Genomic DNA, 24183 nt, shown 5'->3' with positions numbered 1-24183 from the left:
GCCTGGGAGTACACGATGCTTATATCTGGTTCATTTTTGAAGTGTGTCAGATGGCAAAGGATGGTGCGTTTGTTGGTGGCTGGTTATTGTGAGACAGCAAGTATCCGCTTAGCGAATATCTCTTGAGTTTAGTGTTGGATCCCCAAACCGTGGCTGAGGTGAGGTAAAACACCATATACCAAACGGCACACACTGCTGTAGAGTGTGCTTTGGGCATGTGAAAGATGATTCTGGTGCCTACACAAGTCCTTAGGAGCTCTAAGATTTCCCCCTGAATGCTGCTGTGCTGTTTTTCATATGGATACTATGCTGCATGACATTGCAGTAATTCATTTATCAAAATACAGTATATTTTAGACAATCTCCTGAATAAGGTGCTTTAAGGCTTCTTTTGAGAACTGATATTTTCCTTTTGCTATTGATGCTTGCCATTGTGCTTTTTTTTTTTTTTTTTTACAAGGAAGCAATATCACATTTTGAGCCCATTTTTATATTTTCAGCAAATAGGTTAAGTTATTTTGGTCTTAATTTTGGTTGCTTTGGTGTCTTTTTTATTGATTTTCTAATTAGTTTATATTTTTTTACATCTGCATATGCCTGGTATGACAGTCATATAACATATTTCAGCACTGAAATTCTTGACCTGCTGACGATCGACCCAAATAATGGGACATATTGGGATATCCTTTTTGGGTTTTTAGTTATTGATTATTTTTAAGATAATTTTTGATATTGTAATTTCCTATTATCATGTGGTAGCATTGTGGGTTTTTTTGTTTGTAAGCTTACCTGCTGAATGTTTTTATGCTGGAGATTGAATAAATTAGTTTTAAGTGTCATTGGAGCTGTAGTCCATAACTGGGATTCTAGAACCTAAATATTAAAAGGTGCTTAGCTCTCATGGGATGATCCCCTGACACAGAGTGGAAGACAGAGCTATTAAAATGATTGCATTGGACAATTAGCCATTCTATGTAGTGAAGGGCGAGGGCTTTCAGCGGCTCATTCACCATCATCTCAAAAAATAAGGGACGTTTCTTCCACCCAGATCCCCAACCACAAACTTTGCTGATTGGGCAATCCAAAAATCCCGACAAATTGCATCCAATATTGTTTGAAAACAGGACGCAACATATTATTTTGCAACACAAGATAAACAGCTGCTGTCCGTTCAAAGTACCGGCCCTGTGACATTTAAGAAAATATATATTAAATCTAGCCAGCAAATCAATCTTTTGTTTTCCACATCTATTCCATTAATTAATCCGTGTCGGTAAGTTTTATAACTAGCTGGATTGAAAAGATAGGACAGTGCCGACTTCGGGACACTCGTCTACTGTTCTGTCAATCGGCGCAACAAAACTTGAGCTTACTGTGTGCTCACTGTATTATGCATCTGAAAGGCATGTATGACAGCTGAAAGAATGTAAATAAAATTAAAAAGGGTGCAAGGCACATGAATTTATTTAATAAGAAAACTGCCAACAATTTTGAACACCAAAGTAAAAATGTGACATCAGATTAGCAATGGCACTGTTACAAATTTTGGTATTTGGCACAGTTTTAAATTAACATTTGCAGTTGGTTACAGAATGACACGGTTCACTAGCAACATGTAGAGTACAGTTAAGTAAATTTGGAGTGGTGCAGTTAATCCTTATACCACATCTGTAGATGATGTAGAGAAATCTCCACTCCAAACACAACAGTTTCTCTGTTCTGATCTAATCACCCTCTATTTATCAGTCTGAAACATGTAGTAGGTTATTCTATGTAATACTGTAATGAAATCAATCACCCTAAGGCTATTACTCTCACTTTCTGTTCCCAGTGCTTAATTATTATTTTAATTTAACTTTTTTTTTTTTTTTTTTTACATTTAGCATATGTAACAGAGTGATGCAAAATACGTAAAAAAACGTGCAATAGATGTTCCGCTGTGCAATTACCCCAGGACCAGAGTAATTAACGTCTCCAATGTACCCTAACTGCCACCCCTCTCCAATATCACTGTTCCTTATCGCGGCCCCGTAAAGGCCCCCTGGGCAGCAGAGGCAGCGGCAGTGGCAGTGGCCTGCCGTACTGCCTGGTTGGACATCACCCCTGTAGCAAACTCTGCCTGTGCCTTCTGGAAACTGGCACCCGTCTGCCGGTACAAAGAGTGGACCTGGAGCAGAGAGAGAGCAGAAAGGACACAGGGCAGAGGGAAGGACAGACTGAGTTTTCACCCACTGGTATATGAACGCAAAGGCAGATCAGCACTCTGGCACTATTACCTTCTTCAGCAGGACGCCGCCGATGACAGCCTGGGCGGTGAAGCAGGCGGCACCCAAAAGCATGATCACACCCACAGCCATGTCCTTCTTCAGGGTAGCCAGGCTGACGATCCAGCCACTGTGGGGAGGGGAGCACAGACAGGGAGAGGTGAGCTGGGTGAGAATGGTGATAGGAACTTGGGGTATAAAACTAGGGAGAAGGAAACCAGGTATGAACAGAACGTGAACAGAATGGCAAAAAAGGAGGGAGGAACAGCCATCGAAGGGGAAACTGGGTGAGAAAGGAACACGGGCTTACAAAGCCAGGTAGAAGGGAGCAGGATGAAAATGGAAACAGGAAATGGGGGGGGGGAATCAGGTAAGAATGGCAAAGGACAGAGTGTGCAAAGCCTGGGAGAGAGGAACTGGGTGAGAACGGGAATGGGAGGGGCAACCGTGGCTCTGATGAAGCATACCTGAATCCCCAATTTGGAATGCCAATAGTCATCAAGACATACAGAACAATTTGCACAAAAAAGATGAAGAAGAACGCAAAGAAATTGAAGGAGCTGTCACTCCTACAAAAGAAGGAGAATATGAGTGTAAGGATTTATCATACTATTTTATAGTTTCATGTAATGTTAAAACACCATGCAGTGCTCAATATTACATTGAACTATTTTATATATAACATACATTTATACATGCAATTCAGATTAATTCATTCATAGATTTTACATCATCAGTCCCATTTATTGTTGAAGCACAGCAAATTCTCAGCTCCCATGCAGCTCAACAACTATAGCACTGTGCTAACAATGCAAAGCTCATGGATTCAAAACTCACGAAGCACACATCAATCCAGTATTTTCCCCTGGGATCAATAAAGCTAAACTTCATTCTTTATACCGTGCCCATCCTTGCTATTACATGCATAACACCTCCCCCCATTTGTGATTTGTGCAGGTTTAATGGCCTATACCTGAAGGCTTTGTACACAGGTCTGTACCAACAGACGAATGAGCAGGGAGTGAAGAGGATCACCCAGAGGATGGCCAGGCCTAGCCCCACACCAGCCGACATGTCAACACAGAACTGGGCCAGGCAGCAGATGAGGTTGAAGAGCAGGATACAGGCTGTGACTGTGACAGATGGAGAGACAAGGAGGAATGACAGGCTACAGCAGACTGAGTGAGGACAAGGCAAAAACTATAGGCTGCAAAGTGCAGGACTCAGACCAAATACAAGCTCTTCTGGGTTATCCCCCTGTCCTTATCCAGTGTCCGAAATAAGCAAAACATTTGGAACTCAACAAATCCACAGCTCTCCTTCAGGCCACCCTGCCCAGATCGGCACTCACAGATCCAATAGTAGTACATGACAGTGACAGTGCGCTGGAATTGCTGACTGATCTCAATTGCGATGTCCTGGTAGAAGCACGGCCCCACGGGGCAAAAGGAGGGCAGGGGTGGCCAGTTATTCTGCCGTGCTGAGGGCAAGCGAAAAAGAGAGCGTGAAGACCCATCCAGGCACATCAGGTTCAATTGCCTGAGCTGACTGTTCTCTTAACTCAAAATGTGATTGGCTGATGAATCTAAATTCATTATTTGAGGAGCAATCATAACCCTATGCAGAAGACTCCAAAATACATCTCAAAATTATGTCTCCATATCTCTTTCCATTAGATGGCACCAGACCCCCAGATCTATATGGGCTGGCTTTCCTGCATCACTTACTTGCTCCAGGCCCAAGGGCATGGGAGTCCAGCTCCCGCTCCCTCCGTTCCAGATCGCGGGCCTTCCTCTCCAGCTCCTCCTGTCTTCTCAGCAGCTCAGCTGTGGTTGCATTCACTGATGGCTGCCGGCCAAATGACGAGTGTGAAGCAGGAGGAAAGGAAGAAAGGGATGGGGAAAAAAAATCCTGCCAAACTCAATAACAGAACTTACACCCATGGAAGCCAAATGGAATGCATGCAACAATACTGAGACTGAACCAAAACAATCATGTTTATAGTACAAAGACACAATCGCAAACAGAACATACACTGTGTGCAGAATTATTAGGCAAGTGTGTATTTTATTTGCATCTATTCTTCCGACCAATATTTTCAATCCAGATGAATCTGCAATTAAGAATGAACTGTCTAAAAAGCAGTACATGATCAGTATTGTGTTTGAGTACTTTCTGTTTGGAGAAAAACAGGAAAACATAGATACTTTCCTGTGCGGAATTATTAAGCATATTTTTATGACTATTAAAATGGGCCAGAAAAGGACTTTGCAGAGAACAGAAAAAAACAAAATTGTAAAGTGCCAGTCAGAGAGATGCAAAACAATCAAAATTCCTAAACCTTTAAAACATGATTACTGTACAATCGAGTGTTTTGTGGCCAACAAAGAGGACGGAAGAAACATGTAGCGAAAAGACGACACAAATTAACTGCCATAGCTATGTGTGAAATTAAAGGGGAGACTCTTTAGAATCAAATGCCACCATTTTGAAAAACTGCAATCTGAATGGATTCTCTGGAAGCATAGTGTGCAGTGTGTTACATGACATCACTAGGGTCACAAAGGCAGAAACACAACCTCTATTCAATAAGGCATGCAAGCTAAAATGTCAAGGATGTACACAGACACACCTCAAGAGTGATTTTATAAAGGTTTTGTGAACAGATGACATGAGAGTGACTCTTGATGGAGCAGATGGATGGGCCCATGGATGGTCACCTTCTTCTGGAGGAGTGATGGTGTGGGCTGCAGTTATCAGTGATGAACTTGTTGGAAATTTTATTCCAGTTGGAATAAAATTTCACCACAAGATCTAATGCCAATTTCTGGATGATACCTTCTTCAAACACTGGTACAGGAAGAAGTCAGCAGCTTTCAAAAAGGATATGATGTGCATGCAGGACAGTGCCCCACCCCATGATATTCTTGCAGGACAGTGCCCCACCCCATGATATTCTTGCAGGACAGTGCCCCACCCCATGATATTCTTGCAGGATAGTGCCCCAGCCCATGATATTCTTGCAGGACAGTGCCCCTCTCCATGATATGCATTCAGGACGGTGCCCCTTCCTATGCTTCAAAGCATTCCATAGATTGGCAAAGAAAGGTGATTGAATTATGACCAGGCCCCCATCATCGCCTGAAATAATGCCTGTCAGATGCACGAAACCGGAACTAGCTGATGACCTCAATGCTTTCTTCGCGCATTTCGAGGCGCCTACTATGGCGGCTAATCAGAGAGCTGCATCCGCCCCCGCTGCTGAACCGGCACCACTGACACTCTCTGAGCATGACGTGAGGAGAGCTCTGAGGGCCACTAACTAAAGGAAGGCAGCAGGACTAGATGGCATCCTGGGACTTGTACTGAAGGTATGTGCAGATCAGCTGGCCATGGTTTTCACCAACATCTTCAATGCCTCCCTGGCCCAGCGGGTGGTCCCTACTTGCTTTAAAACATCAGTGATTGTCCCAATACCAAAGAACACTCGCCCAGCTAGCCTCAATGACTATCACCCGGTAGCCCTGACGTCTGTGGTGATGAAGTGCTTCGAGAGACTCATGAAACCCTTCATCAGCTCCTTCCTTCCCTCCAACTTTGACCAGCTACAATTTGCATACCGGACAAACAGATCCTCTGGAGATGCCATCGCACAGGTCCTGCACTCCACACTGAGCCATCTTGATGAGGGATGTGGTAATTATGTGAGAATGCTGTTCATAGACTATAGCTCAGCATTTAACACCATAATCCCCGACACCCTCTCGGATAAGCTCCAGGACTTAGGTTTCAGTACATCTTTCTGCAAATGGGTGTACAACTTCCTGACTGCAAGACCACAGACAGTGAGAGTAGGGGATGTGTACTCCAGTACACTCACACTGAACATAGGGGCCCCCCAGGGATGTGTGCTGAGCCCCCTTCTCTACTCCCTCTACACCGCGGACTGCACGGCCAGATACCCCACTAACTCCATTGTGAAGTTTGCTGACGACACAGTGGTGGTAGGACTCATCTCCGGGAATGACGAAAGGGCCTACCGGTGTGAGGTGGAGGGCCTAGCGAAGTGGTGTGAGGCAAATCACCTCTGCATGAACATCAACAAAACAAAAGAGATGGTGACTGACTTCAGGAGACAAAGAGGGGAGCTAACTCACACCCCAATACAGATCAATGGAACCCCTGTGGAGAGAGTCAGCAGCTTCAAATACCTTGGTGTCCACATCAATGAGGACTTCACCTGGAGCACACATACAGACTTCCTCATCACTAAAGGCAGACAGCGCCTCTATCACCTGAGACGTCTAAAGGGGTTCAAGATCTCCAACAACATCCAGAGGAGATTCTATACTGGAGTCATCGAGAGCATCCTGACTAGCAACATCACGGTGTGGTATGGGAACTGCACTGCACAGCAGCAGAAAGCCCTGCAGAGGGTAGTGCGCACAGCAGAACGCACCATGAGAACCTCTCTACCAGCCCTGCAGGACATCTATGCTGAAAGGTGCAGATCCCGGGCCACCAGGATCACTAGGGACTCCAGCCATCCTGCCCACAAACTGTTCAGATCACTGAGGTCAGGGAAACGCCTCTGCAGCCTGTAGGGGTGCAACGGTACAGGTATCCCACGGTACGGTATGTACCTCTGTATTTGGGCCACGGTTTCGGTTCGGTTTAAATACAACACTACAAATAACACAAGAAAACAAATAATAAACTGCCTCTTATTTATGTATAAAATATCTATACATGTATAAAATTCAAACTTAGAAAATGTAAAAAAAAAAAACACTTTAAAAAATGTTAAAGTGCTCTAAACACTCTATATTCCGCTCGAGGCTCTGTGCTTGAGCCAAATCGTTTTCGATGGCTTTGCGCACTTTGTCATAGAGGTTGGGAATTATAACGTCGCTGAAATGTGTACGGCAGGGCACAACATAACGTGGGTCAAACGTTTTAATTAAGTGGCGAAACCCCGCATCTTCGACAACAGAAAAGGGTTGCAAATCTTTAGCAATGAACGTTCCCACTGCACGGGTTATTTTCTTATGTTTATCGGATGTAGCAGGGTATGTCTGTTGAAAAGCTTTTTCGATAGACACTTGTTTACCTGCAGTTACCTTTTCGTCTGTCCTCTGTTCAGGAACCGTTATATCAGCATGACTTCGCTTGAGATGCTTAGCCATATTGCTCGTGTTTCCATTAGCGTATGGGACACGTGTTAGGCAATGTTTACAAACAGTGACATTTCTATTAACTGTTTTGACTCCCTGGTCCTTGTATTCTACAGCGAACCCGAAAAAAATCCATACTGGACATTTGTATGAAGCCGGTGCTTCTTCAAACTTCTGCCTCTCAACTGTTCCGCTAGTGCTGGCCATACTTGTTTGTTTTTTTTTTTTTCTGCGTCTGCGTACCGAGCTGCGAGCTCAGCTCCAGTTACATCAGTGTGAGAGGGCGAGTGGGTGGAGCCACAACAGTGATTGGACATTAACTCACGGTGGAGGGCTTTCGCTCATTGGCGCTTACTGTTTAACTGGAGCCTGATAAGCATTAATCGCCATTTTCAAAAGGAAGTGCAAAAACGAAATACCGTGGTACCGTGCAGCGCGTACCGAACGGTCCGGTATTTTACCGAGTACCGTTGCATCCCTAGCAGCCTGAAGTCAGGAACTGAACGGTTTAGGAGGAGTTTTTACACACAAGCAGTGAGACTCCTCAACCACAGCACATAACGGACAACGACACACACAGAGTCTTCTACTATCCATTTCCATAACATATAAAATATCTGCATATCTGCACTTTATAGCACACCTACAGTGAGATGTATATCTTCACAGTGCAATCTGTATACAGTGCAATTTATACTTTATAGTTATACTTTCACAGTGCAATGTTATGTTATGTATACTTATGTGTATTATATGTACTATATGCACTTAATCTTTATCGTTCTGTGATGTTAGTACTTATTCCTTTTGTATGTATAGCACAGCGGGGAGTAGTTTTTGCCAGAAAAAGCATTTCACTGTATGTTGTAGCAGCTATAACTACATGTGACAAATAAAGAATCTACATCTACATCTGAGAGCTACAGGGCCAGACTAAAGTATGAGATTTACCAAGATGATAAGCAGTACACTTCTCAGAGCAGCGTCTGGGAGGCGGTCCCAACTGACGTAGCTAAAATAGGACGGGATTAAAGCAAAAACTTGACCGGTTCAATGGTGAACAGGCTCATAATGGTCCTTCAGAAGAAAGGTGGCCATACAGGACAATAAACTTGGTGAAGTTTGTTATTCCTTATATAGACTGAATAAGACAATTCTATTGTTATTTCTGTTGATGAAGTGAGAAAAATCCACTTAGTTTCTGATTGCCTAATAATTCTGCACACTGAAAATTAAGTGCTGTTCTTTTATTCTTGTTTGTGAATATGTAACATTTTCTCTCTAAATACATTTACTTGGAGCAAAAGAAAATTTCAGAATTTATTTCTATAAGTCTGCCAAACTTTTGCAAAAAAATATGTCCAAAAATAGTACTTGCCTAATAATTCTGCACATAAGAAATGTACAAATCAGAGGGGGCCATTCGGCCCATCAAACTTGTTAAGGGAGAACTTAATTAGTAGCTCAGAGTTGTTAAAATCTTATCTAGCTCAGATTTAAAGGAAGCCAAGGTTTGAGCTTACACTACACTAACAGGAAGACTATGCCATATTCCGTACTCTAACTACACGCTGTGTAAAGAAGTGCTTTTTCAAATCAACTTCCACCTATGGTCATGGGTTCTTGTATTTGAACTAATATTGAAGTATTTGGCTGAACAGCATACAGACCTGTTAGAATCTTAAATACCTGAATCATGTCCCCCCTTAGTCTCCTTTGTTCGAGGGTGAACAGATTCAGTTCAGATAATCTCTCGTCATAAGACATTCCCCTAAGACCAAGAGTCATTCTTGTAGCCCTACCAAATCAGCACACAATTTTCTTGGTGGGGTCTTATCAAGGAATTGTATAATCTTAGCATCACCTCCCTTGACTTGAACTCCACACACCTAGAGATGTAACCCAACATCCTATTGGGCTCTTTAATTGCTACCCCATGGAAGTATCAACATACACACCAAGGTCTCTCTCATAATCAGCTACCTTTATTTCAGAGGAACCCATAAAATGTCTGTACTTTTTATGTCTGTTCCCTGCTTGGATTACCTTACATTTGTCTATATTAAATTTCATCTGCCAGGTATCAGCCCAGTCACTAATTAAATCAAGATCAATGTTCAAATAGCATTCTCTTTTAGGGTTTAAATATTGGAAGAAACCTTTAATGTCATCCTTAGCCTCCAATGCAATCTTCCTTTCTCCATTCCTCTTAGCGAGTCTAATGTTATTTTTTAACTCAACCTGTAGACTTAGATACTTCTGCTTTATTCTGAAATCGTTAGATAATTTCCATTTGTGAAAGAGAGCCCTTTTCCTCCTGACTTAATTCTTAATTTCCGTAGTAAACCACCTTAGTTGCAGTTTCCTAGATTTAGTTTTGCTGGAAACAGGTATGAAGTCCTCTTGCACTTGCAACAATGTGCTTTTAAAAAACTCCCATGCCTCTTCAACAGTTTTGTTAACTTCATCCAGTTTACAATTTCTAGTTTCAGTCTCATACCATTAAAAGTTAGCCTTCCTAACACTGTATATTTTTGTTTTGGACTTTGCTCTTCGGACATTAAAATTAACCTTAAATTTAACCATGTTATGACCATTATTTGTCAAGTGGTTCTAAAACCTCTAATTTTCCAATCCTATCCTGGTTAATAGAGAAAAACAAGATCAAGAAGGGGTTCTCCCCTGGTAGGGGTATTAACAAACTGAGTAAAAAACAATCCTGTACCAATTCCACCATCTCAAGTTCATTTACAGAAGTGCCAGAGACTATGTCCCACTGTATCCCAGGTAAATTAAAATCACCCATAACTACCACATAATTTTTATCACTCATAATCCTGATATCATTGTATAACATTCTGCTTTCCTCTGCAGTTACATTAGGTGCTCTATAACAAACACCAACTATTAGGCATTTGAGTTTTTAGCATCTAGTTTTATCCATACAGCTTCTGTACTTTTATTTTTATCAGTGAGCTCCCTTGCCTGCAAGTTTTCTTTTACACCACGTCCCTTCTTACCTATCCGGTTCCTACGGAACAACGTATAACCATCCATATTATATTCTTCATCATTGTCACTCATCCATGTTTCAGTTATTCCTAAAATGTCATAGGAGTCTGATGAAATAAAAGCCTCTAAATCATGAATTTTGTTTCTGATACTCCTACCATATAAGTAAAGACAGCAAAGGGTAGGCCTTTTACAGTGCCCAAAAAAGCCTGTTTACACGATCCCTGTAAATCAGTATTTCTCAAACTAGTCCTTGGGGATCCCCAGACAGTCCACATTTTTGCCGGAAGCTGGAAGGCAGCAAAAATGTGGACTGTCTGGGGGCTCCCATGGACTGGGTTGAGAAACACTGGTCTAAACAATGTTTGTTGATTGAACAAACAATGGCAGCTGACAGCTCTACAGGGGGCGCACCTGAGTGCTGTACGAGCCATAGTTGCGGGACTCCGTGGGCGTGATCCGGGTGGGCGGAGCCTGGCTTGGAACAGGAGGAGCAGTGGGGACTGTAGCAGAGTAGGGAGGTGGAGGCTGCTGCAGACACAATGAGGAGAAGTGGGTCACTACACAAACAAAGAGGGGTTGCCTTCATACTCTCTGCAATACACCTGCAGAATTGTATAAACCCTGTGGTGTTCGCAGTGTCTCTTAGACGGCAATGCATGGCAAAGATGCACTGAGGCACCATCTCACCATCGGCTTGTCCTCAAAAGGATTGTAGAGGTCTAGAGTCGCATACTCTGTGTTGCTGCCGTGCTGGGTCAGTGCAGGGTCCTGGGAAGCATGGACACGCGTGATACCATCTCATTATCCAACACTTCTAAGTCTTTGAGAAAACATTTTAAAATTTTCAACATTAGCTCCTAATCAAACTAATGTTAAGACTAATTCAGTTCCTGTGTATTGTACAGTATTATAACAGACGAAACAGCAAAAGAATCATTTTCAGTTAAACTACAGGAAGTGAGTAAATAAAATAGAAAGACTGAAACGTGGAACTTCTTATAATGCACATCAAAAATAATTTCCCGGCCCAAAGCTTACAAACAGATCTGTATCTTCATAACATGAAAATAAAAGCAAAACGCAAGATTCCTGGATCAAATGATGTATGTTACAAACTAAAACAGCTTTTAGACATAACTTCCTGGATGTATAATATATTTACCTGAAAAGGATTTTGATCATCCTTCGGTTCTGGAAAACTGGTATACTGCGACATAATTCCTACATCTGAGTTATAAGTGCCAAATGAATGATGAAAATTGTTCTATAAGCCCAGGAGACAGTCTGACGCAGATATTTATTCAAATGCTAAATAAAAATCTCAAGACAGATACCGATAAATGTATATCTAAGTAAACAACGATTAGCGGTTCGCTATATCCCTTTTGATCAGCAACATGCCAGATTTTTACAGTATATAGACAGTATATTTTTACGCTTGTCTCGCCTTCTCAATGTAGCGCATACAAATGATTATGACAAATCGCTATTTGGTTCTCTATCACTAATCGGCTAAGCGTTATATATAGTTCAAATACAATCCGTACTTTTTAGTTACCAAAAACAATATACAGCAACTAATTAACAAAAAAAATTCTAGTGCCTCAGTATTTTACCAAAGCGAGCCAATTATAAATCTTGACTGTTAGCAGATATTTTCCTTTCCTCCGTTTAAATATTTTGGATATGATATTTGATAATGACAATTTCAAGCTTTTTTGCTTCTTTTGCTAACTTGCGTTTCTTTTTAGACGAAGCCCAGGATCCCGGAAGAAATGTCATATGACTCCAGCAAAAAAAAATCTCGTGAGACGTCTGGGAATGGAAGAGGTGTGTCTTCGTGCTGCTGGAGTATTCACTATCTCATTACATTTTTATATCACAACATACAAAACACAGCCGGCATATTCGGTACCATTTGGAGTCAACACACCTTAGAATTTTTATTACTGTAGTCCCCAAATTTAGGGTAATCGATGCAAACCATGCAAACCGTAACTTGACTTCCCACTTGTGTACGGAAACTTGAAAGGGGAAATAGCGCGATTACCACAAAAACTTTATATTTTTCGTTATGGTAGAACTTCCTAATGCAAGGCTACAAAATCCTTAATCTCGTTAATCTCGACACATGTTTTGTCATGATTAACAAAACAATTTATTTTTTAATTTTTGATGCTGAACAGGATAACCAGCTGGTTGGTTGCGGTTGGATGGATGGATGGGTGAATGGATGGATGACAGGTTATAAATGTTGTCAGTGAACATTTATAATGGCCCATGACCCTGACCAGGATAATCAGTTCAAAGATGGATGGATGGAATGATAATGGAAATAAAGAACTGTTGGAGAAAATCAAAGTGTGAAGCAGCACTGCACACACATAAATAAACTACTTAGATATTTATATACTTATATATTACTTATATATTTTTCATATTCTCCTGTGTTGCGGTGAGCCTGGTGTTTATCCCAGGAAGCACATACACCCTCACACTATGGGCCATTTAGACACCAGTTCTGCCGATGGCATGCTTTTGTACTGTGGTAGGAAGCCAATACATGAGGAGAATGTTCAAACTTCAAGCACGTGCACAGAGTCAGAGACCAGGAATCAAACATACAATCCTAGAGGTGTAAATCTATAGTCATAGCTGATGAACCACTATGCATATGGGCTGCGTAATTGCTGTTTTATTACAATTCTAGTGTTGGAATTCATTTTAAAAATAGTAAAATACAGTGTATGATTGTGAATGTGTGTGTATATGGAGTACCATCTGGCCCAGAGTGTAACCCAGCCTTATGCCATTTTCTGCCCCCTGCGACCCTTAACAGGATTTACATTGTATTAACATTCATTTATTTGGCATACACTTTTGTCCAATGTGACGTACAAGTGATGATAGGAATATATAAGTAATACGAGGACACAGCTTTAATGGTTAGTGCTTTCTTCTCCTATAATGTTAGACTTCAAACAAGTACGACAGTCTAATATGTTTTATTTCCTGCTGATGCGTTTACGAAGGTTCAATAGATGAAAGAGTGTTTAAGAAAAGCTTTAAAAACCTGTGGACCTCATAATATTTGTTTATTTAGCAGGTGCTTAAGTACTATGTTAACGGTTTAGCACATCCGGTGTGCGATGTGTGCCGAGGCTCGCTGCACCTCGGTCTCCAGTCGCAGCGTGGCTGGCTTGCGCGGCCAAAATGGCGGCCGGGAGTGGAGCAGAGAGCTGTGCTAGCGCTTCGTCCGCAACCTTCAAATCCTCTCTGGACCGCCGATTCCAAGCAGTGTCAAACACTGCCGACTCCATTCAGGGGTTGTCTGCTTGGTGTATAGAGAACAAGAAGCACTACAACCTAATCGTGCGGCACTGGATGAAATGGCTGAAGAAATGTGAGTTCCACGTACCGCTCGCTAGTCCTTTAGCAATGCTAAGGTAACCAGTAGTTTGTACTGGCTAATAGATATGAAGTTTAAGTTATCTGTATGATTAGTTTAAATGGCCGTGTGTGGTGTATCATTTATTTCTGAGTTCTTGTGGTATTTCTTGTGAATTAAAGGTATTCGGCTTAAGCAGGTGTGTGTGGTTTCGGTGAACGATCTGCCGGTGGTACCGCTCGGGCTTTAACCGGCGTTAACGTGAGACCATGGTGCGGAAATCGGGCTTCGGCCTCCGGGATGGGGTGAGGGCCGGCCGTATTCAGCTCCGGCTTCTCGGAGTTGGCAGTTGGCATAGCTTTCGTACTACTGTTTTGAAAACCGTTTAACCCTTTCACGTTTTAAAGAGTCAGCCCTGTGGGGGAGCCGTCATGCTGTAGATAAATACAGTAAGGATAAGGTATTACAGACGGTAGTGAAATTGACAATAGAAAGCGTGCAAGTCTGAAGTCTCAGGAGGGTCTGGTCTGCTTTCTAGAGATGCGTGTATGTGCAGTGCAGTGTTACTGCTGGTATACAGTAGTTTTATGTTGTATGACTGGCATGGTGCAGGATAATTTAGTTCAAACTGTGTAAAATGTGTTTAGTTAGTAGGTATGATTGTCAAAGTTGTTGCCAGTGCTGTCTGCTTTGACTGGTTACCCAGTAACCCACCTTTGGGGGAATTATCTTGATTACTCCATATGATACTAGCAACACCAGTCTGTAGCTGGAGTCAAAGCATCTTTACTTTATGTGTAAAAACATTGACCTAATATTTGTGACGTTGGTATGTCAGCTATGCCTCATGGTTTTTTACAACACATAAGTAACAAGTTGACCTTCATTTGGATGTGTTTAAGGTAATTTATTCATTCATCCATCCATCCGTCTTGCAAGCATTATCCAATACATGGTCCCTAGAGAGGGCCTGGATCCTGTACCAGGTCACAGAGCATGAGACAGGTAAACTTCCTGGACAGGATGCCAGCCCATCACAGGGCATTCATACACACGCTCCTACTCACTTTTTTGGAATGTAAAGACACCAAGTCACCTGACTGCATGTATTTATAATGTGGGAGCAAGCTTGAACGTCCTGAGGAAACCAGCACAACATAAATAGTGTGTATGTTTGCCAGTATTTGTGGTGGTGGTTGTACCCTGGGTACATCTCAAATGCCCAATGTCATGAGCAACAAAGAAAGACCATTGATGAAGATGTTAGTCTGTGTATTTAAATTTGAATATTACTCTGTAAATTTCTAAAGTAATTAGTTGAATGATGACCCAGTCACATTTAAATAATAGATCTTACTCATATTTCCTTCCTAGCTAGCTGTTTAGCTAGCTAATGCAGAGGATTAACCTGCCAAAGGTTTGGTATTGTTTTGCTAGGCACATTTGTATACTCCAACAACGTCTTATAATTAAACCAGGGACTGAATTAGAAAGGGAAAATTTGGGCTTTGATATTTTATGGGTAACATTTTCATCATTTGGAAACTTTTCATTAGTCAAAAACCAGGATGTGCATTGACAACGTACACTGGTGAATATTATATGGAAATTATTTACCCTATTATAAGATGATGCGACTAAGGGCGCTTTTCCACCGCACCAGATACCGTACTTTCGGTACTTCCATAAAGTATCAAAAGTATGGTACTTATTTTTTGTGTCTGTTTTCCACTGGCGTAAATTGAAACATGTTATGATCCTTCACTTTCCTGTAGTCCTGCTTAAGTTTTTTGATTTTCAAGCAGCATTGTTCGGTGTTTCGCGTGTGTGTTACTTTTTTATATTTTTGTTTCTACTGCTTTCTATTTTGTTTCTTGCTGTTCGCTCTGTGTATTTTGTGTTTCAGCGGCAGGCTATTTGCATAACCAAACGACAGCAAATACATTTGTAAGTCCCACCCCGAAGTACCAAAGAAGTACCCCAGCTGGTTTGGCACTTTCGGTACTGGAACTTTTGGTACTGGTACTCGACCAGAAGTCAGTGGAAAAGCGAAAGTACTGTACCGAAAGTACCGTACTTTGTGCGGTGGAAAAGCGCCCTAAGTGAAGGCTAGGCTACTGACTTACTAGGTTAAATATCGTGTGTGTGTGTGTGTATATATAAATATAAATATAATATGTGTGTGTGTGTGTCTGTGTATCCATCTTCTAAACTGCTTATCCTTCTGGGTCGCGGGGGGTTCGGATCCTATCCTGGAAGCTACGGGCACGAGGCGGGGAACAACCCAGGACAGGGGTGCCAGCCCATCGCAGGGCACACTCTCACACCATTCACTAACACATGCACGCCTATGGGCAATTTAGTAACTCCAATTAGCCTCAGCATGTCTTTGGACCGTGGGGGGAAACAGGAGTACCCGGAGGAAACCCCACGACGACATGGGGAGAACATGCAAACTCCATACACACGTAACCCAGGCGGAGACTAGAACCCAGGTCCCAGAGGTGTGAGGCAACTGTATGTATGTATGTATGTATGTATGTAGACAATATTAACAATAAATAAAATTTTAACAGCATAAAAAAAAACAGTAAATTAACACATCGATTAGGGGTTCTGAATGCTGGTTTCATTAATTGCCCAGCCCTATTACAAGTAGTACACATGTATTTTATTATAAATTTAGCTTTAATAAACGTCAGTATTTTAAATTAATACATTATTTTTATTTTCATGAAATTACCTTTCATATTTCTGAAAGGCTTGAGTTCATTATAACAAATGCTTTTCAATATTGTTTTTTTAGGGAGTAATTCAAGTCATCAGTAAAGAAAAAGGTGGTTTGTAGACTGTGCAAAGTTTTGATGCCTCACCACAGTAACATTTGCACTATATAGAAGCTCTTGAACATAAAACGCACAGGAGTGATTCTGGTTGATAGACCGTCAAAATAGGCAAAATCACCATAGGTGCTTTGCCTATTATTTGCCTACATTTATGTTCATTAAATTACCATTACTATGGAGACCATTTTAATATTTTTTGTCCTTATACTTGCTAAATACACTCATCATAAAGTTGCCTGTCTGACACCTTAGAATAAGTGGTTGTGAAAATGTTTAGGCTAGGATCTGGGCTTATTCTTTGTTGATTGACTCTGCCAGTGTGTATATGTTTGTGCACTTTTGGCTTGCTGGGACCAGTGTTATTATCTTAAGCTGAAACAAAAATGAAAACTAATTAGTTAACTGAAATATAACCAAATATTTATGAAAAAAATATGTTGGACTTTAAACTCCAAAAAGTACCGCCACACCATTGACACCTTTTAACCTTGTTTATACACAATATCCACTCTTAAAAGATGTTCCGGCTGCTGAGCTGTCCCTCTCTTCACCACAACTTCAATGCTCAACGCTTCTATGAGCTATAAGCTAACTCAATTTAATAAACATAAAGATGCTAAATTTATACAGATTGCTATCTTTTGAGCATCACAATATGCCTCATTAATATTTTACTTGTACTGCTAATATGCTTATCATGCTAATATGCTTGTGGGCGTAAGTAAATGTCTGTATAGTAGGGCAGTCACTTTTATTGAAAATCAGTTTTGAATGAATTTCACATGTCTCGCAATTTGTTCGAATATATTTGAATACCTGTCTCCCCCCATGTGTATTTTATGTGTGTTTTTGCTGTGTATGTGTATTTATTACACATGCACTGTGTCCATTCACCGCCAGTGACTGTAAACAAGACAGCTGGGCTGTTTGTCAAAGAATGTGATGCTAAGATTATACAGTTCCTTGGTAAGACCCCACCTAGAATATTGTGTGCAGTTTTGGTGACCTTGCCTTAAAAAGCACATTGCTGCCTTAGAAACGGTTCAACGTAGGGCTACAAGAATGATTCCAGGTCATGGCCATAGGTGGAAATTAGCGGGTGAACCTTTGAAACTGGATTTGAGAAAACGCTTTTTTACACAGCGTGTAGTTAGAGTATATAATATTCTTCCTGTTGGTGTGGTGCAAACCTTGGGTTCTTTTAAATCTGAGCTAGATAAGATTTTAACAACTCTGAGCTATTAAGTTCTCCCCAAACGGGCTTGATGGGCCGATTGGCCTCCTCTCGTTTGTAAATTTCTTATGTTCTTATTGAACGTGAGCCGCACATAGAAAAATTGAAATATTAATTAAAATTCGGCCCATGAAGAAATATGGAAAACCAAGGTTTGTTGCTTGCTTTTGTTGAAAGATATTGTGGCTAGAAAACTGAATGTGAAGTTAACTTCACCTTGTTGTTATAGTTAAGGTTTAAACCCAAAACCACTTTCGGGTATACTTCTCAGGTATTCTTGCATGTGGATATACTGTATGTGGGGATATCTACACTGAAATATTCAGGAAAGTGGGTTTTTTGATTTTGAATCTCTGAATGCAGTTTTTCAGCTCTAATATCACTCAATGTTTGTAATATACACTAAGTGGGGGAAAAAAAAGGTTAAGCACCCCAAAGTAATGGTCTGATTTGGATGTAATTTGGGACCTGTGCAGACCAGCGATGGGTATGTTAATGATTCGATTTGCAAGGAACTGGCACGTCTAGTCATTAGACACAGAGGATGCCTCATAGATGCATTAGACAGCATTACCAGCAACTGTTGGAGTTTCATAGGGGTCGCATTGTGGGTTTGCATGAGGCCGGGTAGTAGTATCGTGCAATTGCCCAGCATGTGGGGCATGCTGATGTCACCCGGTGTTGGAACCAGTGGGCGTGTGAGGGCACCCACACACATCGTGAAGGTTCTAGTCGCTGAAGACGGGCCACACCTAGGGAGGATCGTGATATTTTGCGCCAAACATTACAGAACCCCGTAACATCTGCCCCTGCCATCTGGACGAAGGTATTGGACTCTGTACAACCCCCTGTGTCATCCCACACTGTGTCTCGATGACTGGCATCAGCCAGACAATGGGTTCACTGTCCCATGCGTAGGCTGCTGTTAACATCAGCACAGAGACGACTGCATTTGGAGTGGTGCCGTAACCGGAAGGCATGGACTGATGACGAGTGGCGTTGTACCATGTTCAGCGATGAATCTCGGTTCTGCTTTACTGCGAATGACCGTCATGTGCACGTATGGCAGTGTTGAGGGGAAAGGACCAATCCTGCTAATGTAACTGCCGTTACTCCTGGCATCATAGTGTGGAGAGCCATAGGGTATGACTTCAGGTCATCTCTGGTAGTGATTTGGGGGACCATGACTGACAGCACTATGTCAATGACATCCTGCGTCCGCATGTCTTACCCCTCCTGAGACAGCATCCTGGTACAGTCTTTCAACAAGACAACACATTATCTAAAGCCCTACAATTGCATACAGTATGCTGTTGTCAAAATAAAATTAGCTTAAAAGACATGGTTGGTTTGATTTTCTGGAGGAACATTAATCTATTAATTGACCAATCAGTAAAATGCTTGACAGATTCATTGATAGAAAAATAGTCATTAGTGGCAGCTCTACTGAAAGGTAATATGTAAAAAAAAAAAAAAAAAAAAAACCTGACCTGTAGATGATATTCCAGGGCTAGACATAAGCCGCGGCACCGCGGCCAATGGCCGTCGTGCCTTTCAAAATTGGCCGCACGCCTCCTCAAAATTGAAGTACCTTACGGCCAAGATTGGCCTGCCTTTAATGTTTGTCTGGCCGTATGCCCCCTTTTTACCGAAAGTAACGTTCATTACACAAAAGACTTGCGCACGACACGGTCCACTTTACCTCGTCAACAATCGATGCATCTGTACTGAACCCGAACCCAACCTTCGATACGAGAAACGAGGTCGACCCGCACATCTCGTAATTCCCAACTACTGAATGAACCGCAATGAATTCTGGACTAATACGATCATGTGTTCGTCGCATGATTGGCTGGTACGGTATGTATCGTCCAGCCTACTATGGAGCCACAGCAATGACAATGGTGCATCATCGGGGGTTACGTTTTTGATTGGAAAAGCCATCCGACGGTTTCCGAATAACAGATAGGTGTCCTTTTCGGTAATCATCGTGTAGTTGTCGTCTGCTGCTTATGCTGTCACCATGCCTCGCAAAGATCGAGAATGTAAAAGAAAGCAAGCTGCCGCAAAATGTTGCAAATTATCTACTTTGTTCAGGTAAGTGTCAGATGGTGTTGTAAAAAAACATTTGCCGAGGCAGAGCAGATTTGACTCAGAGAAGTACAGTACCAAGCTCTGCTGGGAGGATATAGGACTGGTAGCGTGCAGTGTGCAAAAAACGAACGTCAAGTCAATTGTCATGTACACTAAAAGAATACGGGTGTTCTGAGCAAACAAATACAAAAATATTGACGGCTCCTTTATTGTTGGATTTTGTTTTTTGAAATAAAGCTATATATATATCTATAAATATATATACTGTATATATTCTGTCTCAAATCGAAGGTCGTATTGCGTAGGTTGTCTAAACTTGGTAATTACAGTAATTGGTAATTAGTGACTCAGTATTGGCCCAATGCCTTTTTGGAAAGTTTCTGCTTTTTTGAAAATAAAAAAATGCATCCTTTATGGAAATAAAATTCCTCCACAAGGCCCGAGGTGTCCTATGAAATTTAAATAAATGAAAAAAACATTTTTTCAAATTAAAATTTTTAATTTGTCAATGACTTCACAAAAAACAATACCACTGCACACTAGCTAATTTACTCCAGATTTTGGCCTTGTGCCCAGGCTTAATGGCCTTGTGCCCTAGAAAAAATATGAATAGCCAAGGCCAAAGTGGCTGTGCCCTCCTAAATCCTTATGTCTAGCCCTGATATTCCCTTGCCAAATTTCATCAAAATCAAAAATTGTGATGCAGAAACTTGAGTATAATTGAATGACACATACACTACACTGATGCAGTGGTGAAATACCTTCACTCTTTTCTTTAGCAGATAAACTACATTTAGCAAGATGCTACTCTTGAAGTCCATGTATTGCGATAAGCCTTTTTTGGCATGCTAAGCGTTACTTATTCTGCTGTGGCATTGTATGGAGGCACAGAGACTGTCTACAAAGCGAGTTTTGCATAAGGCACTTTAACTCATTAGAGCTGAGTTAATTAACCCTGATTGCCCTCTAAGAGCCACACTTTGATAGACAGGAGGTAGGTAATATCTGCTCTGCTCGGTTATCATCAGAACCGAGTTGGATCAAAATTGGATAAAAAAATAAATCAGTGTTATGACCAGTACATACTTTTTAGTCAAAGGGCGGCTCTTAAAAGCTACAATTTTAGTGAAAGGGAGATTTGTATATACATTATTGGTGAAATAATGGGGAATACACCCGTTTTAATCCAAAAGCCTGTGGACCTGCTTGGAACAGGTTAGCTGTGCAGCGTAAATTACCATGGCGGTATATCCCATTTAAAAGTCATCTAGGGTTGCCACTAACAACTATTTTTCTATGGATTAATCTATCAACCATTTGATCAGTTGATCGTTTTATATAATCGATTTTTAACAATTTTAATCACCTATTAAGCCCAGATTCTAGTCTAAACATTTTCTCAAACACTTATTCAATGGAGATTCTAAGGTAGCAGGAAGACAGATTTATGGCTTTGCCTTTTCTGGTGGTCCATCATCCAGAATAGGACTTGTGCGTTTTGTCTTTAGCTGGTCATGCATAGCGTTGTGGTATGCCATAGAAAGTGTAAAACCACCTTTTTGTTTTGTGATAATTTGAAGTACTCCCATAATTACTTAGTGATATTAAAGGAAAACATTTGTTGTAGTGTTTTAGAAATCGTAATGGTAATTTCATTAAAATAAACAAACAAAGCATCAATTTAAAATATAACTTTAACAAACCTCACTAAGCCAGTAATCTCTCTTCATAGTACCCCCCAGTGTTCTGTAAATTGCTCTATATCATAAGATTTCATAAATATGTCTGCTGCATAACTGATTATTTGATGCATAACCATATGATTTCTGTTTGCCTAGGTGGCTTACAAGTAGAGCTGTCATGATTAATCGATTTAAATGAGATTACTCAATTATTAAAATGCATCAATTAAAATTTGCCTTTTTGATAACATGGCAATATGGCAGTAGGAAGATGGTGCATAATGGATGAGGGTCCAAATAAAGAGCAAAAACCTCAGTTGCGTAGAAGTACTTATTAAAAGTTAAGGTAAATGCATTTGACTGTCAGTATTGCAAAACATAACTTAAATATAATCACAGGACGACTGCAATGCAAATACCTCTTCAAAGGAGACACTGGGGTATGACAGACTCACCCAATAATGCAAGGTTAGCCATAGATATGTCCCATTTAGCCTCTTGGAGTAGCCTACCCTGTCTGTGTCATTGCATTCACTTAAATTTTATTTTGCTGAATTTCCTTTCTACGATTTCTGTATGCCAAAGTAATTGCTGTTAAAACAAAGGTTAGTCCCGTCATTTAGCCACATCATCTTTCATGGGGTTAATATGGTACATAATCAACATATGCAACAAATAATTCTTTGTTTTTTATTTTTTGTTTATGTATTGTGTATTAGAGATGAATGATACTGGGAAAAATTTACAGTGCAATATCTGTTTTTGTGATGTTTAGGAATTGAAAATTAACTATATAGCCAAACAGAATTTATCTACCAACAGATTCTGTCAAATAAGTTGGTGTTGCCGTGAGTTGTGCCAACAAATCACTTATTTTTGCTCAATATCATCTCTTTGGAATGCAAGATATTGCCAAACAGCGGAAGATGTAATAATAAAAATAATGGATTTTGTTATTCTCTTTATTAACATTCAGATTTCAATTATTCAGTGGTCACATGGTTCACAAAAACTCTTTCTGTATCATGTCTGTTGAAAGCTTCCAGCGTCCTCAGTGGAAGGATGGTGATTTATATAAAGACAAAAGAGAAAATAATTGATTACCATGGACATTGCAGTGTCAATTTTGTGATGCACGTGTTTTTTTTTTTTTCTTCTTCAATACCACCCCAGAACAGTAGAATAATGGACACAGTGCCAACTCTTCCCTGGCTCCTCAGCCAGGTGTCACTGGATAATTAGCCTCACAAATGAGATCTGCACCCAGACACTTGATTAATTGCTGGATTACTCAATTTTTGATATAATCGATAGTGGCAACCCTACTTAAGATTGCAAGAGCTGAAAATTAATTTATTTGGATTTGGAGTACACATTCTCTTGCATGGTTGCTGATGCTTATAGAATTTCCTTCCCTTTATCACCATACTAGTTTTCAACACACAATTAATTTGGTTACTGATAGAAGTAGCGCTGTAGAGGTAGTAAGCAGTCCTTGTGACCCTTATACATACAGATTTCTTCAATGAAGCAAAAAGTTTAACTTCATTTTTGCTCTTTTGGTGTAACCAATAACTTTCAAACAACTACTGTTTATTTCTATATAATCTATAAATGGAATATTTTATCCCATAATGTTTCTTGTTTGTCATTACTTTCTTTAAAACTCTTTAAAACAAATTTTGATCTTTTAGAGTACTGTATTTAGATAATTTAGGTTATAAATCTTTACCATCCAACATGATGGGTTGTTGCTGTCAGGGAACAGAGTAGTAATCATGGTACATTCCCTGTCATTTGGGTGCTGGTATTGAAAGTGGAACAGCAGATGAATGGAATTGAAAAACATATTGTGAGCTGTAAGTGCAAGCATGTTGTATGATCTCTGAAGTGAATAGTGGCATGTAAAGTCCTGTTGTTTCTCACTACAGTAAGTGTGAGGTACATTTATCTCCTTTCCACAGCCCATGTCTGCTGCTGTTGGTTTCCGACTAGGGATACATGCAATACTTTCTTTTATAAGGTTTGGGATGAATGATGTCAAGTCTTCTAAGAATTTGTGTCTGTGTGTGCATGCATATGTTTCTTTTAACGTTGATTGGAAATGTAGCCTAGTAGGCTGGACTGAAAGCTAAATTATAAATGCTTATCTTGCTTTGTGTGTAACCTAAGCCTACTCCCCCAACAAAACCAACAATTGGCGGTTAGTCACTGTCAGATATCGACAGCGAATTAGTTGTCTGATATTCAGGGTTCCCACGTGTTCTGGAAAACATGAAAATTTTTAGGGTTATTTTCCAGTTATTGAAATGACCTGGAAACTGATAGAAATGGCCTGATGTCCTGGAAATAATCTATCTTGTCCTGGAATTTTATTTGTTTTTGCTTTTTAATTTTTCTGTTTGAAACAGCTCGCTGTTCGTAAGTCTAGATATGATGACAGCTGAGCTAGGTCGTGGCCTCTGCTGCACAATGTCTCCACCTAC

General features: G+C 40.7%; 2 protein-coding genes across 8 annotated transcripts in view; one reads left to right on the top strand and one right to left on the bottom strand.

Annotated features, from left to right (window-relative positions):
• Positions 1-1446: 1446 nt before the first annotated feature.
• Positions 1447-12245, bottom strand: scamp3 (secretory carrier membrane protein 3). Of its 2 annotated transcripts, none has more exons than XM_023807364.2 (9): positions 11616-12245; positions 11141-11221; positions 10865-10978; positions 3992-4112; positions 3616-3744; positions 3238-3397; positions 2732-2833; positions 2277-2394; positions 1447-2167 (listed from the first exon to the last, which is right to left on the bottom strand). In XM_023807364.2, exons 1-9 carry the CDS (start codon positions 11667-11669, stop codon positions 2018-2020), a joined length of 1029 nt encoding a protein of 342 aa, XP_023663132.1. In that variant the 5' UTR covers positions 11670-12245; the 3' UTR covers positions 1447-2017. The 2 variants fall into 2 exon arrangements, with proteins under 2 accessions (XP_023663132.1, XP_023663131.1); XM_023807363.2 differs by having other exon boundaries at positions 10865-10981; positions 11616-12244.
• Positions 12246-13598: 1353 nt separating this feature from the next.
• The window catches only part of LOC111841541 (regulation of nuclear pre-mRNA domain-containing protein 2-like), a 53887-nt gene continuing 43302 nt past the window's right edge, over positions 13599-24183 (top strand). For 4 of the 6 annotated variants that reach the window (XM_072705748.1, XM_023807361.2, XM_023807358.2 and 1 more), the window contains exon 1: positions 13600-13856. In XM_072705748.1, the coding sequence (XP_072561849.1) occupies positions 13667-13856 (190 nt within the window). In that variant the 5' untranslated portion in view covers positions 13600-13666. Of the gene's footprint in view, positions 13857-24183 lie in introns of all 6 variants that reach the window. The other 2 variants (XM_023807357.2, XM_023807362.2) reach the window with 2 other exon arrangements.

The sequence above is a fragment of the Paramormyrops kingsleyae genome, chromosome 23 (assembly GCF_048594095.1).
Source record: "Paramormyrops kingsleyae isolate MSU_618 chromosome 23, PKINGS_0.4, whole genome shotgun sequence".
Taxonomy (NCBI): Eukaryota; Metazoa; Chordata; class Actinopteri; order Osteoglossiformes; family Mormyridae; genus Paramormyrops; species Paramormyrops kingsleyae.
This window is presented reverse-complemented; position numbering and strand designations above follow the sequence as displayed.

Bases quoted from the DNA above. Each gene is read 5' to 3' on its own strand.
- scamp3 (XM_023807363.2), bottom strand. From the start codon at position 11,669: ATGTCGCAGTATACCAGTTTTCCAGAACCGAAGGATGATCAAAATCCT. The intron at 10,982-11,140 runs GTGAGATGGTGC...TTGTGTCTGCAG, and splicing joins CTTTTGAGGACAAGCCGATG to CAGCCTCCACCTCCCTACTC. The intron at 3,398-3,615 runs GTGAGTGCCGAT...CATCTGTCACAG, and splicing joins CATGTACTACTATTGGATCT to TCACAGCCTGTATCCTGCTC.